Source organism: Plectropomus leopardus, chromosome 18 (genome assembly GCF_008729295.1).
Source record: "Plectropomus leopardus isolate mb chromosome 18, YSFRI_Pleo_2.0, whole genome shotgun sequence".
In the NCBI taxonomy this organism is placed as follows: domain Eukaryota; kingdom Metazoa; phylum Chordata; class Actinopteri; order Perciformes; family Serranidae; genus Plectropomus; species Plectropomus leopardus.
In genome coordinates this window covers 15,214,834-15,241,845 of record NC_056480.1, presented here as the reverse complement: position 1 = coordinate 15,241,845, position 27,012 = coordinate 15,214,834, and the positions used below count along the sequence as shown (strand labels likewise).

General features: G+C 40.6%; 1 protein-coding gene across 1 annotated transcript in view; it reads left to right on the top strand.

The window, feature by feature from the left end:
* Positions 1-27,012, top strand: part of rims3 (regulating synaptic membrane exocytosis 3) — a 37,461-nt gene that overhangs the window by 715 nt on the left and 9,734 nt on the right. Inside the window, exon 2 of the mRNA XM_042506641.1 lies at positions 13,996-14,315. Within this exon, the coding sequence (XP_042362575.1) occupies positions 14,051-14,315 (265 nt within the window). The 5' untranslated portion in view covers positions 13,996-14,050. The remainder of the gene's footprint in view (positions 1-13,995; positions 14,316-27,012) is intronic.

The window sequence follows — 27,012 nt, the reverse complement described above, 5'->3', positions numbered from 1 at the left end:
TAACGGTCTGTTGATTTATTTAGCCATGTAAAGACAAGCATGTAAGTGGTCAACTTTGCACTTTTGCTGGTCATCTTTATTAGGGTTGCATGGGGTCAAAGGCATAGAGGTGCATCAGAATGAACCAGTTGCTACCTCTTTTTTTGATTGTATATGTGAGTGCATGTGAGCAAGGGTGACAGTAACAGAAGGGGGAAGGGAGTGTGAGGGAGAGAATAAGCTCTTTTTTTATTTTTTTAGGTGTCTGTCCTCTGCCAGCACTCAGGTCAGGCCAAGTGCATGCTGAGGTGTGAGATTATATCAGATGGTCGCACACACAGACGCAAACATGACAGTATCCAGATCTCAGCTCAAACTGTGTTCCCCACCTGTGGATGGTGGCAGAAACACATGATGGGGCTCCAGAGCTTCCTGTGTCTTTCTCTAAATCTTTTTTTTTCATAGAAAATCTAGCAATCCAAAAGCTCTACATGTGTAATTGTTCGTGTTAAGCACATTGTGTGAAGCACAAAGTGGGTACATTAACCTGCACTAAAGGAGTGTGCCCTCCTTGGCCCGTTTTGAGGAGAAAGAGAATAATTATCCACGTGCTTAACTCTTGAAATCCTTGCCCGACTCTCACTTGATCCTCTGAATAATCCATTGAGGCAGTAAAAGCTGCAAAGAGACTCAACACTGTCCTCTGGAAAGTCATGTTTCTGTATCTCCATTTACACAAAATTCAAAACATTTAAATGCAGAAGCCATTTTCCACAAAGTTGGAAATCTATACTAGTCCAAAAAAAAGAATCTGTCATCCTTTCTGACGTCTTCAAACAGCTGCGCCACACAGCTTACATTTATGAAGTATTCATGCATTTGTGTCACAGTTTAAGGTCCAGGATTAGATGGGTGTGGTTACCAAGCAGATTTGAGAGGTGTGACATACAAGTTCAAAGGGGCAGAACGAACCCCGTACTTCTGAAATATTCACCGGGGGGGAGATATGTGTGCATGTGTGTCTATGAGTATGTGTTTGAGTCAGACAGTATCAGATAAGCTGGCTGCTCAAAAGGCCAGCCTGAACGTTATGCACTGTATCATCTTCCATCAAAGAGTCTCTGCCCACACACATACACACACATGCACGCACACACACACTTCTCAAAAATGATAGCTGGAAAGGGCAAAGGCAAAGTCCAGTGCAGCACACACCCACACACATATGCACTGACACATCTGACCACACTTCAGATCTGTAGCTGGCAGCTGCTGGTCCTGGTTGTCTTTGAAATGAAAACAACCAAGGGGCAGAGCAGACACTTATCATAGTAATGAAGCAGGCTTCAGAGTGTGCGTCTGGGTTTAGCTTCATATGTGAGTGTGGTGTTGTTGCAGTGTGGTTGTGTTGCGGTTGCAGTGTATGTGGCTCTGTACACTTGTGGACAACCATTTGCAAGGCGCAGTTTAACGGCCAACTGGTATGTGTCATCAAAGAGAGTAGCTGTGATTGGTTTACAATGAATGTTTGGTCTGTATTGCGACTCTCTTCCCCCTTCAAACTAGACTTGCTAATGAGGCACTATAGTGTTGTGTGAGATTATTTTGTCCCCTCAGAATGAATCACATCCACAAGAGTTTAGCTGATATGAATGTGGATATGGACTTTGACCTATATTTTTGAAGTTTGTATTTTTCCTTACAAAAGTCTAAGATTATCCAGTTGAATGCCTCTGTATTTTTACCAAGCTATATTGGATTCTGCAACAAAAGTCCACAGGAAATCAATTCCTCTCAACACCTGATACATGTTTAAAGGCTGCTTCAGCAGCAGAGGTGACCTCCATCATGTGCATGTGAGTCACTCGCTTGTTAACCTAAAACTAGTCTCTGAGACAAAAGTCTGCTCTGCTTTTTGCTAAATTAAATACTAGAAAAAAACAGAGATAGCAATTGTTAAAAAAGCTATTTACCATTACTGTATCTGTGGCTGTGTGGGGGTAATTGTCAATTTGTGTAGTTTGTTGTGCGTACAAGGAACTGCATGTTAATTAGAATTTAAAGAGTAACTAAACCCCCTGACTTTTAGTTTGAGTGTCTCCTCCCTGGAATCAGAAAAGGGCAGCACTAGGAGGGAGATTAAGGCACATGCAGTCACGCAATCGTGCTGCCTCTCGATCCACAGCACCTCTCTGCCCCCCCCACACAAAGTAGTCGACAAGGGGAGACAGGGGGCTTGGTTGATGATGTAGAGTCCTGATACCAGGATCAGCCAGTAGTAAAATTACGTTGTAATAACCAGGTTTCAACCTTTAGAGGGCAGTCACTATGCATATTTATAATGTAATATGTAGAATGTAAATACTTTACACTCAAATGTCAAGAGTTGGACCTGAATCAATCAATAACACTAATAAATACACATCTGATTGCTTTTCAACTAAAAAAAAGTGGTAAGGGGGTTAAGAAAGACCTAGGCTACTGGAAGAAATCTAACTTAAAGCTGATTTATAGTTGCGGTGGCTTCACGCAGAGTCTACACTGTAGCCTATGCAATTTGCTTATGCCATTGGGAGCATTTTACTTGTACATTGGTGTGTCTGTGTTGCCTTTACATTGCAATTTCTAAAACGCTAGTTGGCGGCGTAGACTGTACAAAGCTAAGGTGACGTGATCCATTGGTTCGTGGACTTCCACTTTTAAGCCTTGAGTTTGGCATTTCAGAAGTCGTCATCTTGTTTTTTTTGAGGAGGTGCTTGTTCAGCTACGGCGTACGGTATGCATCTACAAACAAGCAAACACTCAAACATGCAAAGCAACCCCAAAAATAAGGTCACATATTAAAGTAAGATAGCAGAGAAATGCATTAAAAGCCTATGATGAAGTCTTAAAAACATAAGCAGGAGAGAGATAAATATACAGCTCTTATCTTATCCTCCCTCAGAATCTGACTATGTTCGTATCCCTTTCAGAGGTTTAGCAGTAAATAAGACTGGGAGGCGTGCTTTGGTTGACCCCGGTGGGGGTCCCCACAGGCCTGTTTCAGCCCCCATTCGCACCACACAACCCATACTGTTTAAGCTGGGACTTGGTGATCCAGACATGGTGAGTGGGGTGAGTCTGTGCGCTACTCTGCCCCGAGCCGGCAACCAGAATCCCAGGTGGGATGGAGCGATGGGGCGAGGTGGCTGAGGGGGTAGTGAGAGAGATGTCACTGACCACATTAGTCACCAGAGAAAGCAGGCCATGAGTCAGGAAAGCTCCCAGTCTCATCCATCACGCCCCTCTTAACCCACTTTCCTTCCAGTCCAGCCACTTCGGCTTTTTATTTTTCTATTTTCTGCTATTTCTCCATCCCCCCCTGCTGCTGACAGTAACTTTCCTATCCTTCTTTTGATAGTGATGAAAAGGAGACGAGGGCGCAAAGAGAATGGCTCAGTGCTGGACAGGATGCAGCAAGAGATGAGAGGGAGAAGAGGTTTAGGGCCAACCTTTGGAGTGCAGCAAGGGAAACTTTCTTTTCCCAAACAACTTTTACATTGGAAGATGATACATATAAAATTGTTTAGTCTTTGACACTGTAGGGAGACAAAGAAGATGACGCAGTGTGTCTCATTTTCACACCAGATTCCCCATGGTGGTGTGTAGAGATAAACCCTGTGAGCTGGTGATACTGCTGTGGGTAATAAGTGATGATATGAGAGAAGTTGCATTTCTCCAAAAGGCTGCTGGCTCAAATCTTGGACAAGGTATTTGATTCACTGCTGAGATGAAAACATTGTATTGCTAGCTCAGCTGTGGAGGGATTAGTGTGGAATGTGGGGGAAGCTGGGGATGAGTGATTGAACGTTTGAAATGACACTCCAGAGTAGTGATTTGATGGTTATCAATGTGGCTTAATGCCAAAAGTGTTTTCATATAATTGTTATTGCTATATAAGGATAAGTGTGAGCTCAGTTTACCTGTTTTTTGTGCAGTGTGGTGCAGACAGAGAGACTGTTGTAGGGTAGCGTCCATCAAGAGGGCTCAATGATCTAAAATTTTCATATTGGTTGATAGCGATACAAGTCAAATCACTATTTCATTTAAGTTGGGGGCTGGTTTTTGCTCCTAAGTGAAAGCTGAAGAAATCATATGGTTAATTGTGGTTTAAACTGTTGATTATTGTCAGAACATGACAACATTTGCCGAACGGCAGAGCATTTCACAAGTCAGAGGTATCATCAAAGTATTATAGATAAATTAAATAAACAGATGAAGAAATGTTAACTTTGGTCAGCAGCGTGTCTAACTCTGTACAGATGGTTCTGTAAAAAGAGCCCTGTGCTCCTTCATTTTTGCCCAGTGAATGCAGGTAAACACTACCAGCAGTATTTACAGTATAGTGTTGAAGTGTTATATGGAATTCAAGTATGCATTATACTGCAATTAATTCTGTTTCAGACAAATGGTCTTTTACTTTTACATCTCTTCTTTTACTGCTATTGCTACTGCTTTGATCCATCTGTTTCTTTATTGCTGTTATTGGTCAGAGATGTATGCTGCACATTTACTATTTTACTATATATATGTGTGTGTGTGTGTGAGCAGCACAGACTAAACAAATGTACAGCTTCATCTCTGCGGTGTTTATAACATTAATGATTCAAAACTCCATCAGCTCAGCGCGAGTCCTTGAAGAGCCATAGTGACCCATTTTACAGATCAAACCTAGAAACAAAATAAAATCCCTTTGCAACAGCCAAAGGAAAAGACAAGGGCCACCTCCTTTCACCTGTATGTTAATTAAGTGAAAAAGAAATATTCAAAATATTCAATTAAAAAGAGGCATTTCACGACTATATTATTTTAAACAACTTGAGGCTAATTTGACCCTTTAACTGTAGCTAGAAAAAAAATTAAACCTTTGCCGTGGCTGACTGGACATGATCCTGGCAATTTGTGTGAAAACATGATGTGACTGATCGAATTTATGTCTACTGTCACAAGGTGATGTAGAGGGAGTGACTCGATGACTCACCTCATTAAAGATTTTATTGGATAAAAAAATTTGATTGGGCCAATGAGGGAGGCAAAGCGAAAGCTGCTTATGAACTCCCTTTTCTGTTCATTTCATGGCTGTTAGCATTTGATACAGATTTGCGTGTATGTGTGCACCAGGCATAATATTGCTCTGCAAAGTGTGAAATGGGAAATTTGTGAATATCTTACGGTGATGTGAGTGTATGTGGTCAGTTAATTTTCTGACACACTGTACTTTCTCGGTCAATGTGATACTGAAGAAATCAAATCTGTGTCAAAGCAGTGTTTTACAGAAAACTTGGATACAAATTCAGGTCCATCAGCCAAGACATGGGTGTCAACGGCCTCTATCATTCAATATTTGGGCTCTTTCTCCTGCCACACTCTGGCTTGTACATTCAGTACAGCATATGTGTATTTGCACTATGCTGGGTTTCTCTGTGTTGGATTTTGTGTGTGATCCATTTGGCTCTCAGTTGTCTCACAGCCTGGCACTCTTTACTCTGTGTGTGTGTGTGTGTGTGTGTGTGTGTGTGTGTGTGTGTGTGTGTGTGTGTGTGTGTGTGTGTGTGTGTGTGTGTGTGTGTGTGTGTGTGTGTGTGTGTGTGGAGCTGCAAAACCAAGCCTTCTGTTTTCATGCTTTAAGAGACCTCTTATTATTAGAGAGATATACCAGCCACACACACACATGCACACACACACACAAGACCAGGCCCAACACAATGGCTGACACATTCAATATTATAACCTGGGAAGTTTCCATGGTAGCCTCAACAGGAAGTGCATTACAGCTCCTGCCTCTTCATGTGCACTGTCGGTGTTCGTTTCTTCATCATGAATTTCTTATTCATTCTAGCTATTTTTCACTCTTGCACTCATTGCAAGATGCATGAGAACAACATCTCTAGAAAATAAACATCAAAAAATTATATATATATGTAGTGACAACACCAGTTACATCAATACAAATTACCTGGGAGAAATGAAAGAAGCACACATGACCCGAAAAACAATAACTCCATAATTTCATTAAAAATACTGTAATGTTTCAGCTAGGATGACGAGTGACATGCCAGCTCTTTATGGTAAACATTCACATCCAGATAACCATGGCAACTTAATAGTCTAGACCTGTGACTGTATATAAAGATGGAAAGGATGTCTTCACTTCCTGCAATGTAAAATAAAATGAAGCCAAAATATCCGAAATATAAAATCATATCATCTTGCACTGGAATCATCATTTGGAGCCAGAGTCTGTATGTTAGCAATTTTATCTGTATTGTGTTCCTGCTCATACACTGGTCTGACCAGTCACGAGAAGTGCTTTTAAACGTGAACACATCAATTTGCTGTCAATCATGATGTCAAATCCCCTTTTGAAAGCATCAAAAAATGAATTAAAACAACTCTTAGCAGAAAAATGAACGATTGAACACTCATCAGTGTGATAAGAACTACCTAAAATGACAGAAAGCATCCAAATTGATTTGACATTGATTCACACACGCCGATTTATATTTCTGCTGGCTCAAAACAGAGCACCCCCAACCCCCATCCACTTGAATTTCTACTCTGTTGTTGTTGTTATGTATTGTATGTTATGTATGGTGTCCTCTTTTAACCAATGTCAGTTTTACATAACTACACTAGCAAAATTAAACTAACTTAATAAGGTGACTGCAGATGAACAATAATAACTCTTAATAGATGAATATAACTGCGATCCAAGCAGAAGTCACTCATGGCTCTTTTATTTTGGGAGCAGGTTGCACAAAAAAATGAAACGAATGATGTGGCAGCTACAAAATTTTCTCTCAGGAGAAGCTAAACTGGCAACATCAGCAGGAAAAACAAAACAGGACTGGAAAGGTCCAGAGGCCACATACACACGGCTCTACACACACACACACACACACACACACACACACACACAAACTGCTCTGTCCATGGTCCTGAAATTTAAGTGACCCTGTCCATTACACCTCTCTTGGCCTGACACAAAGTATTTATCAATCAATTTATGACTAACATTTCACACCATGAAATTTAACCATCTACATGTAGACCAAAGATACTCAACTTGCATTGCTTGGGGGACAAAATGACAGGAGGCCAGGGGCCAGTCGCAGCAGCCCCATACATGTTTGTAGGATTTTAGGACATTTCTAGTATTTTAGAAAATTAGGGGCTTAGCGAAGACCTCTGTTGGGGGGTGTGGAGGATCCTCCACTGGCACTTTTTTTCATAAACAAGCTCTAGTTTGATGCTGTTTCATTTACTTTGGCAACTTACCTATACTAAAAGTACAAAAATAATTCCCAGGATGCCAATCACATTTTATTGTGAACGAAAATTGGTTGGACCCACACAGCCACAAAATGAAGTGGGTTTGTTATTTGCTCACCGTAGCTGGAGGGGCCCTGCTGGAGGTACTGAGGGAAGTGGAAGTCACACTAGTGGAAACAGTAACACCACTCACTGTTTTTTTAAATTTGTTTTTATTTTTATTACAAAGTATCTCCATTTTGTTGTCCAGCCAAGGCAAAATCTCAGGTCAAGGTAAGTTGACGAGTTGCTGCACATTTTTCCTTTCAAAGCTGCTTTGGTCCTGTGATGTGATTGGCTAGTCAGTAGGGCAGACAAGTGGAACAAAGCCTACATGTTGGCAGTTAATCTGACATTTATTTCAGTTGGCCCCGAATGGGCGCTTGCGCACATGGGTACTTGGGCTTTTATTCAGTCGACACCTATGCTTCGATTTTTTATTTTGGCCCATGACATACATGCTAACATATAGGGGAAGGGGCTTATGACCTATACTGCAACCAGCCAGTAGAGGGCAATCAAGATGTTTTGGCCTCACTTTTAGTGAGCTTTCATGTCGTCCATCTTTACATACTGTCTGTGGTCTACACAAATCTCATTTAGCAGGATAAGATGCTGATTATTTGCAATTTAATGTCTGATGACATTTGACCAGAACATTGAGAGATATTTGTTTTTTTCTGTTCATTTAGCTATGATTCAGCTCAGTTTACTCTCTACTATCCCACATGGGAAACTCTTCTTGCATCAGCCAAAAATATTTGGCAAAGATACATCAAAACAGACTCATCCAACAGCAAACACACACAAAAAAAAAATCCTCAATTAAAAAACAATAACACGCCGTAGTAAAAGCAATGAGTGGAGACAGAAGGCAGTAAAAACAAATTAAAAAGAGGTAAAACAAGTTTAGAAAAGACACTAAGACAGATGTTACAGGTTATTGGTTCACATTTAGGTCCACCTTGGCTTTATATTGATTGTTTTCTGAAAAGACACATCTCTTTATATCTTTACTATCTACTTTGCAGCTAAATTGTAGGTTAATTAACTGACTGGCAATGGCAGTGTGGCCTGCATACGAGAGCAACTTTAAAGAGACCATTAATGGATTGCTCAGCCACATCTAATTACAGGGTTGTGGCATTTGTGTTTATGGGAGAAACTGAAAGGAGAGGTCACATTTTCACTCTTTGCATCAGTTTACACTGACTGCAGACAGTCTGAATCATACTGAGGTTCATGACTTTTGATCATCTTCACTGTTAGCTTGCCAACACAGTTTTATGCTTGACAGTGGATGTAATACTAATCCAGGGAAGACTCCAACAATCCAACAGTGAAGGACTAATGTTGACTGACAGTCTTGTCATCCTTTGTCTCCATGCGAATAATATGTGCTTTTTTCATTGCGATTGGAATGACTTAGCCTCACCTCACATTGTTTTGCCTTGTTCATAGAAGTTAGCATTATGAATATATTTTTCTATTGCATACTGTAGTCCTTGCAGTTGGCGTCTTCAAATTGTACCCAGCTAAACACAACTGGCGTCACCATATTTCTTTTTTTAAGCTCGTCCAACCTAGACCTCCAGGAAGTGCACAGAGCATTGAGGCCAATTTTCGTCATGGCCTAACAGTGGAATTACAACCCGTGAGCTTTTCCCATAGACTTCAATAGTGTAAGAGACGTTTGTTAATTAGTGGATAATTTTTTTGAGTGGTAGAACCCTTGCGAAATGACTCCTCTTACTCTTAGGATTTGATTCATTCAATTTGATGACATTTGGAAAGTTTAGATAAGCCATGTTTGTTGAATTTTCACAGTTTAAATGGTCAGAAAACCGCGTATGTTTCTTTGAAATTGTGCATCTGGAGGACTTAGCTGCTGCTCTGCTAACACACTGCTCACACCACGCCTCCTGTGTAGACATGATGTAACACTCATACAAATTAAGAGGCCAGATCTTACACGGCAGGGGTCAGTGTTGGGTGGAAATGGGTGGTGTCAAAGTGCAGGGGAGGGGTTGGTAGCCATCAGACTGGGTGGAGGGAGGCAGTTTGCTGATGGTAGGAGAAATAAATGAGCTCTGAGATGAGACGTTAGAGAGCACAAAGACATATGGCAGGGGAGCTGTCTGGCACCGAGATAAAGATAGATGGGTTCTGGGTTGTATCTTAAGGTCCAGCAAAACACAGCGTGGGGACAGGTACACCATGACATCTTTAAAGATTGGAAGACTCCTAAATGCAGCTGTGGGTAGTTTGTTAATTCAGCCATTATTCATGTCTGGCATATCATTAGAGTTTATACCTAAGAGTTGATTTTTCTTTATTTTCTGTGAATATTGACACAAGTAGTCCATGCCCCACTTTAAATTATATATTTTAATTTCTTCTGTGGGTTGATTAATAAGCTATGAAGTTCACACAGCACAAGATAAGAAACTCTTAAAAAAACTGGGAAATGTTCTACTTACGCTGCCTTTTCTGTCTAAGATTACATTCTTTGCAATGGGAAATAAATTCAACACTAGCTCCTTCTAACATGCAAGCCAAATAGGTTATTGACCAAACAATCTCATCTAGAGGGCTATTTAGTCATTGTTTCAGAGTTTTCCACCATACCACACTCTCTTGCTATTAGGGATGTAAATCACAAGTTTCATCACGTTATGATATTATATCAATACTTTGGACAACGATACAATATTTGCTGATGTCACAAAGCCATGATAACATTTCGATTCAATTCAATTAAGCGTCCTGCAATTAATATGAGTTTGGGCTTTGCCACACTTCAGTTTATTTGTGGCAGCTCGTCATGATTAAAACTTCTGCTGCAATGTATTGATTTTGTATTTTTGGAGGTAGGTCATTCATCAGGAGCACTATTGGAATTTATATACCGTTTGGTTATTGATTGCACCACAATGTCAGAGGGAAGAGCTTACCTTAGGGACAGATGGAGCAGCAGAATGTGGTCAGGTGTGGTGACAGTGAAACTTAACCATTTGTTGTGTTAGTTTTAAAAGTTTACTTTCACTCGCCTCTCTGCGGCAGCTGCTCCTCACCATCCATCTTATCAGCTCTGACTGGATCAACAGATCAATTATCCACCCAATGAGAGGACAAAAGAATTCAAATAACAAATTTCACCTGTACTGTGTTCACACACACGCAAAAATGTCCAAATTTATAGAGGAACCACAGAAAGATTTAAAAAAGGACACACAGGATTTTTTAAAAAAGGGCAGTCTGCTTGTGATTTTGTCAGTGTGAAATAAGCATCGCCTAACAATTCAAATGACTGTTTTGAGCCACCTTCTCCAGGCTCTAGCTTCCTAGTGTCTCTCACAATATATTGAACTCTCCCTTTATCTAGATCAATCTCTGCATGTCAGACTAACAACCAAGTAGTGAAACTTTAGCTCTACAGATATGAAACCAACACAGTTACCAGTGTCACTTGTCAATCTATATGTCCTCTGGGCAAAACGTATATACTGTACACTATACAGTACACTAAAGTTCACCCTGTTTCTCTCTCTCTCTCTCTCTCTCTCACACACACACACACACTCACAGCCTGAGGATCTCGTCATTAAAAGGAGACGAATGGATGCATGTCTCAGTTGTTGTCACTATCAGTGTCATACTCTTCTCCCTCTCCTCTTGCTTTCACTCCATAATTTCTCACAGATCAGGCCCCAGCTTCCTGCAGTGTTTTTCTTTGTGTCCATTCATTATGAAGCATCCTCTCCTCCCATGTTTTTCTCCCTGTCCTGCAACTTCTCTCACTTGTTCGTCTTTATCCCCATGGCTTTCTGAAAGCAGAGCTCTTCTGTTTGTCTCCCTTCAGCCTTCTCTGTCCCTCCTCTATCCTCATTTTCTCCTGCTCTGCTCGAAGTACAGAGGCCCCCCAGAGAGCTGGAGAGAAGTGCGCATGGGCTGGAATAGAAAAGAGAGGGGGAGCAGGGCAGAGAGGGAGGGCAAAAGAGAGAAAGAGTAGAAGAAAAAAATGGCATATAGGATCACCTGAATTCCAGATATCAAGCCCTTACTTCCCCTCTCCCCCTCTTTTGTTCCCCTCGGTACCCTTTTCCACTTATAACAAATGTCACTGCAGTAGCTCCATACAAAGCATGCAGTCTTTCACTTGGCTATTTTTATGAGTTTCATTACAAAATGCCAAAATTTGCCCTTTGCTACACCATTTCATTGTTCCTCAATAGCACCCACTTCGGTTATTGTGGTAATGCTAAATGAATCTGTAAAAAGAGTGCCGGTCAGCAACATTTTTTGGGCTGTAAGCATCATGGCTGTGGTGGTGTGACAAAGCAGGGCAGTGATGATGATTTACAGAGACATCTGAAGCACAGGGCATTTACATCTTCAATTTGAAAGATGCATTAAGGACAAATTCGCTGTACTGCATATGTATTATTTATGACTTTCAGTCACGGGAGTGAGTGTTTTAGTAGCATAAAGAATTGGTGCAACATTCCTGCGATTAGTAGCAGATTATGTAATACTGAAGTCTTTCAGACATGATAGAAGCACGCCCTCGAGAAATGGCATTGCCAGTTGGGTGGTTGGTTGTTATCTCAGCAACAGTGAGATGAATTGACCATGAAATTTAGAGAAACTCATGATCCCCAGATGTTGAATATTTTTTCGTGACTTAGTATCTCGGGATCTTCTTCATGTGTGAGGGTAAAGTGGAGCATGAGATAGACAGGCGGTTTAGTGAAGCGTCTGCAGTGATGCAGGAGTTGCGCTGAACTGTGGTGGTGAAGAAGGAGCTGAGCCGAAAGACAAAGCTTTCAATTAACCAGTCCATCTATGTTGCGACCCTCACCTGTGTTCATGAGCTTTGGGTAGTGTTCAAAACAATGAGATTGCAGTCACAAGTGGCCAAAATGAGTTTACTGCGGAGGGTGGCTGGGCTCAGCCTTACAGAAAGGGTGAGGAGCTCGGAGTAGAGCTGGAGTAGTTTCTTGTTTGCTGTACCAAATTACTACAGAATTATCCCAGTTAACAAACTGAAGGCTGATATTTGACAACAATACAGTTGTATTTAAAAATAAACATATATTTGCACAAGGCTTCGGTGTTTACCGCAATAGTTGACTGACATTTCTGAAGTATTAAATGTATTTTTGGTACTGCCCCTTCCGCTATGTAGGCAATGTGACGACCACTGAGGGTGAGAAGTGTCCAATGCTCTACAGTCACCTTTACGGCCATTAGGAGTGCACCATCTGGGTACATATAGTGCACTGCATTTTGTAAAATGATCATGGACATAACACATAACCTCCTGAGCTGGACTTACAGGATTTACTTACTTACTTAAATTTTGCAAGGTAATTATATAGGCTCTGAGACAGGATGAAACTGCATTGCTATACTTTCTGTGAAAAAAAAATAGAAAGAAAGAGGAAGAAAAAATATAGATAGCAGGGGCTGTGATAATAAAGCAGGTGGTAGGAGAAGTTATATCGAAGAAGAGTCACAAAGAAAGAGAACTATTAAAAAGGAGTGTGAAAACAGGATGTTGGCCACAGTGCATCTACATATTTAATGTTCCCTTCGGCTGTCGGTTTAGCCTCAGTATAATCACTCAAGATAGGGGAGAAGACCGAAGGAAAAAAATGGAGAGGAGGGAGATATGGCGTGATAGAGATGCTGAAGGATAACAGTCCTTTTTGTCACAGAAGACATTTTGACATGTCACATTAGGAGAAGCACAGGAGCAATGAAATTTAATGATGGCTGCTTCAGTTTCATGGTGCTGGTTTGTGCAGTCTGACTCACTGTCACACTGTCAAAGCTTACTGGGACACTTGAGAAGAACAGAGTCGTCATTAAATTATTAGTAACACCTGTGCTTTTTCAACTACGACAAGTCTAAATGTTTTTGTAAGACTTGAACCTCTGTGTGCATTAGTTAGATACTTTACTAAGTTTATTAACGTAGAGCGAGAGCGTGCGCACACACACTGTTGTCCTCCCAGGATTCAGCCAACCAGTGATGACTTGAGCCGTAGAGTTTATCATGTGTCACTGTTAAGGTCAGACACAGAATAAGAATCCGAAAAAAACACACAAGACAAATACCAGCTGACAGGGTCACCCCTCAACAGCAGGCCAGCCCTGACATTTGTGTGTGTGTTTGTGTGTGTGTGTGTGTGTATGTGTATGAGAGAGAGAGAGAGAGAGAGAGAGAGAGAAAGAGTCTGGAGACATTTCTTAACTCAGTTGAACAGTCTGCTGCCATCTGCACTGTCCTCATCTGCTGACCTTTGTGTTCTTTGTTTTCTCAGTTTGCAAAACTATTGGAGATCAAAAAGACTTTTCAGAGCTTTTCACTTTTTGTTTGTCTTTCATGGGGTAGGAAGTCATTTCTGCTGCCTCTGCATTAAGCCAGGAATTTAATTGTAAACCAAACTGTGGTTGAAATTTAAACTTGGTGTCCTTCAGCCTCAGGGAGCTACTGCAGCTGTAAGACAAGCTATAATTCTAGATTTCATCAGACAAACTGCACATCAAGATGCCCTTTTATTTGAGCTGTTCTACGCCTGCCACCTTCAACCTGTCCTCTTTACTTCCACCCTCACCTTAACATTGTTTTTGTCCTTTTTTTTTATCTCAATCCCTCAGCCCTGTTCCAACTTTCCTCCCCCCCAGCCCATCGGCCCTCCAGTCCAGCGGGACCATGATGCTCAGCAGCTCTGTGGAGGTGCCCAGCCCAGGCGGTCTGAGTGGCCTTAGCGGGCTTAGCGCAGCGGCTCGGAACGTGGTGCGCTCCTCCAGCATCTCTGGGGCCATGTACAGCCTGGAGAAGAGTCCTGGCAGTGGGGGACCAGACTCCACATCATTGGCTGGCAACAAGAAGCGGCGCTCCAGTCTGGGCGCCAAGATGGTGGCCATTGTGGGGTTGTCGCAGTGGAGCAAGAGCACACAGCAGCTCAACCAGCAAGGTCAGTTTACAGTTTGTTGGATGTAAACTTGATTAGATTAAGCTTTACTGCTGGTGCAAGTGTTATATTCTTCCTTCATGCTGCTGTCTTTCTTTTTCATGACCTCTGAACCCCTGTCAAACACACTTTATAAGATAAGATTTTTTTTTTGTCTTTTTTTATGCCATTTTAGCAGTGGTTGATGAAGTACCAGGAAGCCATACTTGAGCAAAAGTACCAGTATCCTACCAGAAAATGACTAGTAGAATTTTAAGTCACCTATTAGAATATTACTTGAGTAAAAGTATTAAAGTATCTCATGTATACTGTACTTAATTATCAAAAGTAATTTTATGATAGGCCCAATTAAATATTACATGTAAAAATGCAGTGTACATTACACTTGAAGAAAAACTAAGTCTGTTAAAGGATTTGAATAACAAAATTCAGTTTTTCTTCCCTGTTATTCCTTCATTTGTCTGTCTCCTCCTTTCTCTCTCTCCCTTCCTTCCCTAATTTGCAGTTAGTAACTGAAATGTTTTGGGGAAATGAAGTGGAGTAAAAGTTTATATTTTATTTAGGAAATATGGTGGAGTAAAAGTGAAAGTTGACAGAAATATAAAAACTCAAGTAAAATACAGATACTCCCAAGAAATAAAGTATTTATACTTTGTTACTTTACACCACTGCATTTTAGCTAAGTCAGTGTGATCCTTGACTCCTTTTGTCTCTTCCTTTCCTCATCACCCCCCCTTCCATTCTTCCATTGTTTTCCCCCGCCTCTCTTTGGTTTTGTATATTTCATAAAGTATGGTAACATAAATCTTTTGTTTCAATTAGGGTTCAGATGTGAAGCTGCAAATCACATTCATATCCAAATGAATATTGGGTTTTTAATTAGTCAGGATATTTAATCACCATTTGACCCTTGTTTTTACATTTCAAAACACTTGTGCTTTTAAAATGATTAAATGCTTTCCTGCTGCAGTTACATTGTTAAACGGATGCCGACACAAGTCTAACAGAACAGTAATCGTTGGCACAATAACATCAGCATAATCCGCTCCAAAGGGTATTTGATGCCCTGCCTCAGTTATACCTGTAATATCTAATTCAACAACCTCTTCATGGTTTTACCTGTTGTGGTATCATCAATGTAATGAGGCTCTTTTTAAAAGCCCCAGGGTACCCATAGTCATGGAAATCTTGGGAGAGTTATGGAGTTTCATGATCACATTTTCCAGGCCTGGAAAAGTCATAGAATTTTAGTCAAAATCATTCTATGTTTTGGAAGAGTTGTGGGATTTTGTTGTGTATAATGATTGTTATAATAATCTGCCATGACTAACCTTCAATGTAATGTAAAATGACAGCAAACAAGTTTTCTTTAGCTGGCGACTTAACGTGGCTCCAATGTGTGTCAGTGTGTTTTTCAAACCATACCGTACGTGTAGTCATTTTCTCCCTGGGTTCTTCTGTCCATGCCAACTAGTCGAAATAAGTAAGCGTTTGAACCGATGTCTTTGAAAAACGGCAGAGAAGTGGAGCAAGAAAAAAAAAGTATTTATGATGGGTCCTTGAAATGTCATGGAAATGTTTGGAAATTTTGTCCATAAAAATGTGTGGGAACCCTGAAGCCTGCAACATTAGTGTGTGTTGAAAGCAGGTTTGCAGCAGTTGCAGGTAGTATGTTTGCTGGCAACGGTAGTGACACTGTGTTCTGGTATATGTCCTGTGGGGTATAATTACAGATATTGTGCAGCACCAACAAAAGTGTTTGTCGCTTTCCACCTCAGCATTGAACACAAACCCCCTCACTCCTGGTGGGAAATAGGAAAAACATGTCACACAGCGAGAGTTGGTAAAGGGTGAGAGGCAGGGCCAGGAAGGGAAGTGGATGCAGCTCATTTCAATACAGTTAATTTCTTCCTTCATTCTTCTCTCGATAACAAGCGTGTTGTTCATCTCCCCATATCCTGTTAGCACATTCTGTCTCTCCTTGCAGTACATTGAGCTGTAACCTTTTCAGAACGCCGTCTGCATGTTATTCTGCTCGTCTGATCGCCTGATCGCTTTGTGGTAGCACAGCATGTACATCTAACTCTATGAGAACGTTCAGTCTTATTACAACGTCTGAGGGTGGCTGATACCAGCTTTATGTTGCAGGCTGTGTCCTGTTTTAAATTCTCATTAGTATGTGTACCAATACCAAAATGACACTTTTCAGTTCCCTAGTTTGAAGTGTATATAAATATGTTTTTCTATAAGTAGTACTTTTTAAAAATGCCTAAAAATCACTGGTTTCAGCTTTTTAAATATGAATATTTGCAGTTTTTTGTCTTCTGTGAAATTAAAGTGAATTTATTTGATGTCAGATGGTCAGACCCACGAGACGTAAGAGGAGGTCACCTTAGGCGTTGGGCTCTGGAAAGTTGTGATGAGCACTTTTCACTATTTTCTGACATTTCATAGATCAAACAGTGTATCGGTTAATTCAGAAAATAATCAGCAGATTAATCGATACAGAAAATGGTCTTTAGGTGAAGCACTAAGCCAAACATCAAACTTCAAAATAATCCAGGTGACATTATCAAACAAACCAACACAATAAACATTACTATCATCAGTAAAATTAAGTCTAATATTCAGCAAATAAATTATAAAGAAACACGTACAATTTACGACTAAAATTGTAAGCTAATACTTCTCTGTTACTCATAAGACATTATTTGACTTTGTTTTAATTGAACAAATATTTAACAAAATGTCTGTCCTGTCACAGCAGCTCTGTCCTCTTCTTAATCTGAATATCTCGCATAACCTCTGAAAGCTAAGCGAAGAGGCTGTGAATTGGTAAAAATCTCTCCATATGAATCTTATCATGATTCAGGGGTTACAATTGACTATGCTATGATATGATGCAGTGCTGTATGCAAGGCAATAAATTGCAATTTTTTAAATCTAATTTGAGGAAAACTGTCATGATACAAAGAGCACATCACCATATGCATTAAAAAAAAATCATTTCTTTCATTTGATCAGAGGTGTGCTTGTAGGATTTGCCGAGGTGTGCTTGTAGGATTCTTTCAGTAAACAAATACAGAAATAATAACAATTGTGAACCATTTAAAATCAAAGCAGTGTTTTTGAGAATCGCTGCAATGTCACAAAATATGAAAATGCGACAATCAAGTATCTTAAAACCTTAAGAAATGTGAGGAAAGAGAGTATTTAGGAGGAATGTGGATGAAAGCACGACATAAAAAAAACAACATAAAAAATGTGAGTTTACTTCATACATGTTCTCCTGCCAGCTCTGACATGGTTACCATATGGCTAATGGGCAGTGCGCACAGGAACACACACAGTCATTCACATGCAAACACCCACCTAAATCCTGTATCATTATGTTGTATCATTACCTGTTTTTGGCTTCCATCAATGTGAGATGGCTGTTGCTCTAGCCCTCAACACACACAAACACACAAAGAGCTTGATGCATTGAGGCACAGCTGACACTTGTCTGACGCAGGGAGAGCTGTCGATATTTTCACCACAGGGGCTTTTCGTGTCTCTGTGTTCGTCTTGATGAGGAGAGCACAATGAAGGGGAAAGTGTGGATGAGGAGGCTAGGAGGGGCTGAGGATGCAGAGAAGAGGAAGGGGAGACGAGGGGTGTGTCTAAATTTAGATGTTCTCAGCTGCCAGAGGAACACATCGCGCCTGGAACAAAATCCCAGTATCATGCACCGCTCCTTCCTCTTCCATCCACACCACATCTCTCCTTATTGTAGAGGTATTATCTTCAGCTCCTGTATGATAATTTTCCTGGGAAAGCACTGGTTCTGTTATTGACTGTGAGTTTTGGCAGAGGGGGAGGTAGAGTAGGATTGGTACATCCCTATTTATAATTGTCTAAGGTAAAAAAAATAATCTTTCAATTGATTCAGGTGTAAATTAAACTGTATGTTGCAAATGTTACATAAATTCTTTTATGTAACCACCACCCAATAACAAGATTATGTCACTGTTGTACAAGGAATTGGTTGTTTCCTTGCAACTTTACAAGGCTGAGCCAGGGAATCTGTTGCTGGAGACAAACAAGGCTGTTTACTCAGTGACCCAGAGAGGCCAGAATGGGCTTCTCTAATCTGTTGTTTTCCCTCCCTCATAAGTCACACCAGCTAGAGGCAAAAAACGGGTATAATTAGTTGGGTGGCCCACACAACCAGACAGACAGACAGAAGGTCACACACACAGACAAACTGAGCAACAGGCAAATATTCCTCTTTGCCCGGTTGAGTTCGATTAAGGTCCTCTCTGTCTTCCCTCCTGGCATTCGTTAACGCCCAAATCTGGTCAAATGTCACTGCTCTATGTTATGAGTGACACAGGCATTGATCGGCTTAAGGGGTCCAGGTGCCAGACCCCTGCTTCGCTCTATTGGTCACCTAATAGCCGAAAAGCCTCAGGTTGAATTGGTCCCCAGAGAAAAGATGTGTAGTAGTAATTCGGACTTTGCCTGAAAATGTCCATATGTCTTGTGGTCATTAATTAGTTGATTGGTAGCTGATATTATTAAATACCTTGTTGTTGTGTGTTTTCGTGGCTGCACCTAAAGCACTCTGTAAAATATAGTAAATACCTTTATTCTGTGTGGGTTTTTTTTTTTTTGTCATTCCTCAAAATGCTTTACACTCATTTTCTGACTTTTAAGATCAGACCATAAGCAGTCCTCTATCAAAGGACTAAAAATCTGTTTCTTTGCTTTATCTACTATAAATAATAAGATTTATAGTGGTTGACTAAAAAAGATAAGGGGTTATGAGAGAGTGACAGAACACTGAGGCAGCTGATAGAGATGCAGATGTAAAAAAGACAAAGTGAATGGAGACAGTGGGGGAATATGTCAGCGTCTCACCATTAAAGTGCTATTAGGAGGTAATGTGGTTATGGTGTTGTTATTGTGTCAGAGTTCCTGCAGGGTATGTTCTAGCCATGATCCATTTCTTGAATTGGATCCAGTCAATTTAAGACAATCTGCCGAATCTGGCCCAGTAAGCTTTTACACAAGCAGAGGAATAAAAATAAATACAAATTTGGAAAATAAAACTATTTGAAAAGGAGAATTATGTAATTACATTATCTCTTCTCAGATATTAAAATGGACACAGACATGTTATTTTGCTTTAACTTCATTATGAAGTAAACATTGATTGTGCAATGTAATGTTTATAGAATTATGACACCATCTGCATTTAGATTGGTTCCCTTTAAACTATGAAATTCTGTTTGCCACTGGGTACAATCTCCCCAGAAAAAAGTTGTCTCGATTTACGAGTCAGAAAGGAAGTGCGCCAACCATTGTGCAACCAAAATAGGAAGATGATAGCACTTTTGTTTTCCCCACTAGCTATTACATCATAACTTTAGGAACATTTGCAGTGTCTATGCTCTGAGGTTATTGTCTTTGCTCCACCCGGTCTGTTGCCGCCTTGGTCGCCCCCTTGGTTGCCTCGCCGATCGCCCCGTCAGTCGCCCTGTCAGTCACTCCGTCAGTCGCTCCGTTGGTCACTCTTTCGGTCGCTTCGTTGGTTGCTACATGGGCTGCTACCCAGCAAGCCAAATTGCCAATCACACACACACACACACACACACACAAGCAGACAGATTATTAGCTCTATGTGTTATTATTCTCAAATCCATCTTTTGTGTACATACTTATTCTATTACTTACTTATTATGTGTACATACCTTTTTCCTCTATGTACATACTTATTTTATTACTTATTTATTGTTATTTGTTATTGTATAATTGTGTTATTGTATAATTGTGTTATTGTTATTTTCTTTGTTACATTCCACTTTCTCTTTTTCATGCTGCTGTAACATTTGAAATTTCCCCCAATGGGGGATCAATAAAGGAATATTCTATTCTATTCTATTCTATTCTTCCGGTCGCATCGTAGGTTGCCCCTACATGGGCTGCCTACCCACCCAGCAAGAACCCAAAATTGCCCCCCCCACAATCACCCACCTACCACCACACACACCCCACACCAACACCCCAAATCCCCCAGACACAAGATTCTTAGCCTCACCCTTACAAAGAGAATATTAGAAAAAGAGCTAGTGAGCCACACCAAAATTTCTTTTTTAGAATAACCAAGTCATTTAGAAGCCCATGGAATCCACACCCCCCCCCCCCAAAAATTAGACTAATCCAGAGCAGAGAAAATATCCCCACTATATATATATATATATAGAATATCAATATAAATATATATAAAGATGGGTAACCGCATACAACCCAAAAATAACCACCCCCCATTTACCCCCGAAAAATGGGTACGCTACCAAATTACACATACCGAAACTGAAAACAAGCAAACTTAATTTGTCCTGGCATATATCTACAATGACATGCCTTCATACTTCCATATCCCGCTTTACAAAAATTGTTTTAGTGCAAAAAGGATGGGGTAAATGTCTGAACTGAGAAATAGCATTCTGCATGTGTCAATGGGCCACAAACTCCAATATAAACATCTTCACACTGACTTTAGATGTCTAAAGTAGGACAAGGACATTTTTTTTTAAACCGCAGCCTTGCGGAAGCTTGCTTGTTAATGGAGGCTATATAATTGTGCCTTCTGGTGTTTCCAAACAATAATGTGTCTGTTGGCACTTTAGAGAGTCATAACTCATATAATAATAATGTCATATTAGCAATCCATTTGGCATCGCAAAATGCATGTTGTCACTTTTTATGTTTCCCTTGTCTCTGTACTTTATATGTGAAGAAAGGTGTCAAAATTTGATTACAGCATCAAAGAATAATGTAGACTAAAACATAAATCTATGAGCAAGAACACTTACAAAACACAGGCAGCATAGAAGATAAAGTTAGATGCAAAACCGGTGTTGTTGTATAAGCTGTGCTTCCATATTTAGATCCTTTTGATACATGTTATCTTTGTGCATTCCTACATAGATGGTGTATGGTTTTTCTCCCATAGTGTATATCAGTTTCCCACATGTAACTCCATTCATAGACCTGACTCCCACTGTGTCATTGTCTCATTATTCTGGGTTTTATAACAGGCGAGTGTCGAGGATGGCATTTTGGTTCTGTCTGTGTTCTATTTATTACCTGCTATTATTGGTATCGGTGAGGAGAGAGCACACACACACACACACACACACGCACACACGCTCGCAGTTTCCCAGGTTTAATGGGTGAGTCACTCCTCCGCTGAACACTGTCTTATCTCCTGAGCGGGTTTATCCATGACTGTGAAAACAGGGCCAACAGAGCATCTCTCAGCACACTGTCAGTCTGCACGGAGGGACGAGGCTTGCAGAGAAGCGCCTCTGATGAGATGCAGTGCTCCATGAGAGTTAGATTAAAGGACACCAGGCGTGGATGTGTGGCTGTCTGCGTCCCTGTGAAAGGCTTGAACTCTGAGCCCCCCCTTCCAGTTTATATATGTGTGTGTTTGGCTAGTTCAATCACCTCACTCTTTTCTGCTCCATTTAGCTCTCGCAACCCACTCAACACCCATCCTCTTTATTTTCTCCACCTTGCTTTTCAATTCCATTTTTAAAATATTATTTATTTAAATCTGTCTGTTGTCTGCGTGTTTATTTCTGAGGTGCTGTAGATACTGTTAAAATAAACCAGAGACGCAGAGAAGAAACAGAGGCAGAGATGGAAAAATGGGACACAGGTAGAGAATACTTGTTAGTTTGCTTATTGAATTGATTCCAACTTTGTTCTCTAGACCCATAGCAGCTACGTCTCTGGGTGTACTATTGTCAGACAAATCATTTCTGAGTTGGCTGACTGGAACTCTAGCTCCTGGGAGTGAAGATATGTGAAGAGGCACATATATAAGTAACCCATTTTTCATGCTTCTCAGTCACTTTTATTTTGTGTTTTATTGAAATAACACAGGTGCTTCTGCTTTTGGCCATATACGAGAATTGAATCCTTGTGAGCTTTGTTTCTCTGTGTTAAGAAAATTTGCAGGGTGTCTGCAGGTCCTTAAAAAGTCTTAAAAATGTTTCATTTTTCATTTCATTCATTTTATTTTTAATATTCAGGCTCAAAAGGCATCAAATAGTCTCAGGGTTTCCGACACTTTCATTTATTTGTGGCCGCCTACCACAATCAACTTATCTGCCCCAACGTATTTAAAATTTTTGGAGCTGGACTTACCATTTGGAGTGCTATTGGAATATATACCTTTGGGTAATGCACCACGCTCTCAGAGTGCATTGTATACTCTGGGCACAGATGGAGCAGTAGAATGTCAGGTGCAGTGAAAATGAAACTTGGCAGTTCATTGCACTGGGTCTATAAGTTTGCTGTCACTCGATCGCCTCTACAGCTGCTGCTCTACAGATCAGCTCTCTGACCAGATTACAGTTCCTCAACCTGCTGCCGAGGGAAATACAGATATCATGAAGAGTTCTGCCTGCAGTGCATTCTCACAAAAACGTCCAAATTTAGAGATGGGACAGAGAAAGAATTTCTTTTTAAAAAGGGACACAGTTCTGGTTGTTATTACTGATAAGGCTTGGCTAAAGCCTTGCTTTGATCAGTTTGCCTGAACTGCAGTATACATAAAAGGTCTTTGTAGTTTCCTAAATACCCATGAACATTGTGCTCCCCCACATTGAGATGCTCTGCAGAACAGGATGATGTGATGCAGTTGAGAGATAGCCACAGATAACATTTTTCAACAAGTTTGTTTTTGTCCTAAAATACGTAAAAAGTTCTGAGGTAGTTCTTCTAGGTAGTCCTATGCTATGTGAGTGCAGACATTCCCTTTTTTATTGTCATTCGTGTCACATTATACACTGTAGCTGAACGTTTCTGTCTTCTTACAGTCAGTTTCCCAAGTTCAGCCTCTTTTTGCTCTCATTTTTGAAGATGCTGCGTATCATGTATATGAGATTGTGCCATAGCTCAACAATCCTAAACATAATGATTGAGTGGCTTTGTGATTTTGATGCACATGGTGGGGGAAGTGTGGCAGTAAAAAGAAAACCAATAATAACACATTAAAAAGTCTTAGACTACAGTCCACATGTTAAAAACAGCCTTTATTTGGTCTCCTACACTGAAGAATAGACCTGGTATTTTAGTACTCAGGGTGTTTTCGGGGTGACTCACTCATGCCCTACTTCTAGCTCTGTTTCTGAGTCACAGCTAGGAAACACACGTTAGGAATTTTGGCTGAGATATTTTGGAGAGCTTACAGTGATCAGATCCTTCGAGGGAAAATTCAACCCTAAAGAGAAATTCATACATATCAAGACAGCTCAGAAATAAGGCTTATGCACAAATGAGCAACAGTGGATACAAAGCTGTGAATTCTTAGAATAACAACAATGGAAGTTGTTGAATCACTGCAGCATTTGACCCGTGGTAACTGTGCTTTCATAATGATAGCGATTTCACAGGATGACTGCACATGATAGCTATTCATATTCTCTATGACTAATGGAAAAATCCTCCTTGAGTGTTTTGAGCTGCTATTTCAGGTGAGACTGCTGCTCTGTTGTCTCCCTCGCCCCCCTCTTGCTCCACCAACTCATTTTTCTTTTGAAGCGTATTGAGTCACTGGCTCTCCTGACACATACAAACTGAAACCTCACTCATGGCTCTAAAAGCTTTCTCTTCCCCACCGGTGCTTTTAGAGGCTACCAAACACCAGCTAAGCTGACCGGCGATCTCTTTCTCTCCCCTCTCTGTTTCTCATCTCACCACTTGTCGTACTCCCTCGTCGTCCTCTTTTTGTTTCTCCCAGCTCGCTGACATCTTAATTTTCCCTCTCCTTTATCTCTCCTCCCTTCATCTCTATCTTTTTTGGTCTCACTTTCACTCACAGTGTCTATCATGTTTTCCCAATCTCTCCCGCAGACTCCTCCATACTCCATGCTCTATTTTTAGCCAGACAGATTGTTGAACCAATCAACTGCGAATCTGTCTTTCTTTGTGCCTGTATACCCGCTATTGTGTGTTTGTATGTGTGTGTGTGTAAATAGCTTCTGCATAAATGCCGGATGAAACAAACAGTTATGAGAAAGGTAGCTGATGGACAGGATATACTAGGGCCCTGACACACCAAGCTGTTTGTCAGCTGTTCATCAATATTGGGTCATTGATGAGGATCTGTTGCCCTAGATTTGTAGTCTGTCTGTTGGCACTATTTGATCCTTGTCTGCTTCTTTTCAGCCAGATTTAGTATGTTGATTCTGCCTCAATGAAATCACTAGAACTACCCCCTTTATAATTAGAGATTCGAATCATCAGCCAGAGTGCCTTGAGTCAACAGAAACTGCTTCATGTCGAAGTCGGTTTTTTGTATGTTCGGGGTTTTTTTTGCTAGTCAGCATGCTGTAAAGTGTGCTTCTGGTGATGTTTTGATCTCCAGATTTTGCTACAGGGTAAGCGCTCTTGTCTTTCACACCACTCTTTGTTACAATGAAACTGCGGACCTACAGGTAGAGGCACAGAGGGAAAGACATACTGCTCTTCTGCTAAGAAGTGGTGAGATTCAGTCTTTCACCATTAGGTTATGTTATTAATCTGCTAACAAGCATCTTAAATCTGTCCTGTCAGTCTTCCAGTAGCCCTTTTTGAATGACAAATACAGACTACTACCACATGCTGCTATGGAGAGATATTTCCTCTCATGCAGCAGCAGACTTAATGTTCCAGTTGAACATTGGCTGGAGTCTTTGCTGTGTGTTCATGTGTAACGTTTTGGCCAAAAACAGGTGACGCGAGGCGATGCAGCAGTTGGCCTTTGCAGGCACTAGTTCTTTGATGTTGCATTGGTGTGTCTTAGGCTTTAGTGGACAGTTCACCAGCCAGTTTTACACCAAGGCCTACAACCACATATTTTACGTACATTACTGCACCTGGCCAAAAAACATAAATCTCCTGTTTTTTTTACATTTCGATTGTTCTACTGATTAAACAAAGGAGACATATCATGTTAAACCATGGCCTTTAGAGATTCTTTTTACTGTCCGCAAGAAAGTAGACATGGTTTAACAACAACGCCTCTCAACTCAAAGCTTGCACTTTGTTGGAGCTCATGGAATAACTATTTCTTCTTTGATGTATTATACATCATGTCAGAGTTTTCACACAGCAGAGCCAGCTGAAGTGTCATTGCTCATATGTTGGGAGCTTTTCGCTGATCTGGCAAACCGCACTAATAGAGTAAGAGCTCTCAGATTTAGCAACCCGCGTCGAAAATGAGTAAGAGCACTTATTGGCTCCCCAGCAAGGCTTTAACAGGCAGTGAGTCGCAGTGAGTGTCACACAGTTCAAAAGTGTGTGAGGTGAGTCACCATCTTGTGTGTGTGTGTGTATAGATGTCTGTGTGTAAAAGACCGATAATCAGGTTGTCATTACCACTCCTCTCGACATAGAGTGCTGTAAACACTCACTTATACAGAATGTACACAAGCCTGCTGCTGGCTGCTGCATGGTGCTGTTAAAGGAAAGGGGGACTGGAGAGCAGCTTTTGGTGCATAAGAGCAACACACACGCTTTTAGTTCCTTCTCAGCCAATGCAAACATACAGGTTAATTTCTAAATCTGTGTCATGGCACAGAGAGGCTGCTGCTGCACTGCAGGGAGCATCAACAAAGACATTTTGAGAATTAAAAATGTTATTGTATTTGCTCTTAAATCAGAGAGATCAAATCTGCTAAGATAATTTTCTTTCTGCTCAGTGTAAATCAATGTTTCTGGTGGATTTCCTTGACTTAAGTGCAATTTTCTTTATACAAAGTGAACTGGCATCATTTTTCTGCAAACTGTTACCTGAAACATTTAATTTTGATCAGAAGGAAGTGGAAACATCTCATCCCACTGCCAGTGTTTTGATTTTAAGACTTAATAAAACAGTCTGAGATGAACTTTTTAGTACCAAGTATTATTCTGTTTTCTCTCTGTCTCGCTGGGTATGTTAGCGGTAAATAATATGCAGTGCAACAGAAGGTTTTGTGAAATATGAAATATTTTGGTTAGTTTCTACCATATGAAGTCATCTGTTTCTTCTCATCTTCGTTTGGCCTTATTGCATCATTTGCCCATCAGCCGCCGGGTTGAGCAATCAGGAGGAAATTACATCTGAATTAGATTACTCTTTCCCTCATTGTAATTAATTGTCATTAGACAGGAGCCCGTGTGGCATATTAACTCACTGACAGACATCCTGCCATACATGAAGGTTTTAGATTTCAAGAAATCATTTCCTATGCAACATGGTGCCGAGAAAGGCTAATCGCCTCGCATTGACCACTCCCTGTCTTATGTCCCTGCCTGAGCTGTTAATGTGATTCTCACACACACTGACAGTACACACATGCCAAGACAACACAGGAGATTAGTTTTGTTTAACTCCCATGCATCATCATTAAAGCTAGAGTAACACTTTGCATACTAAGCGACACTTAACTCTCCCACATTTATTTGTTTTGCATGCTCTGTTAGAGTTTAACTGTCTTTTAAAAGTGAACTGCTGGCAGTGTCCCATAAATGGTTGAACTGTAGAGAAAAAGGTTTTAAGATGAATACAAACTTGCACACAAAACAGCCTGGAAATAAACAAAGGCATACGATTGCACACAGACATAAAGGTGTAAAGAAGTTTCATGCTTTCCCTAGACTGTGGGCATTACAATGTATT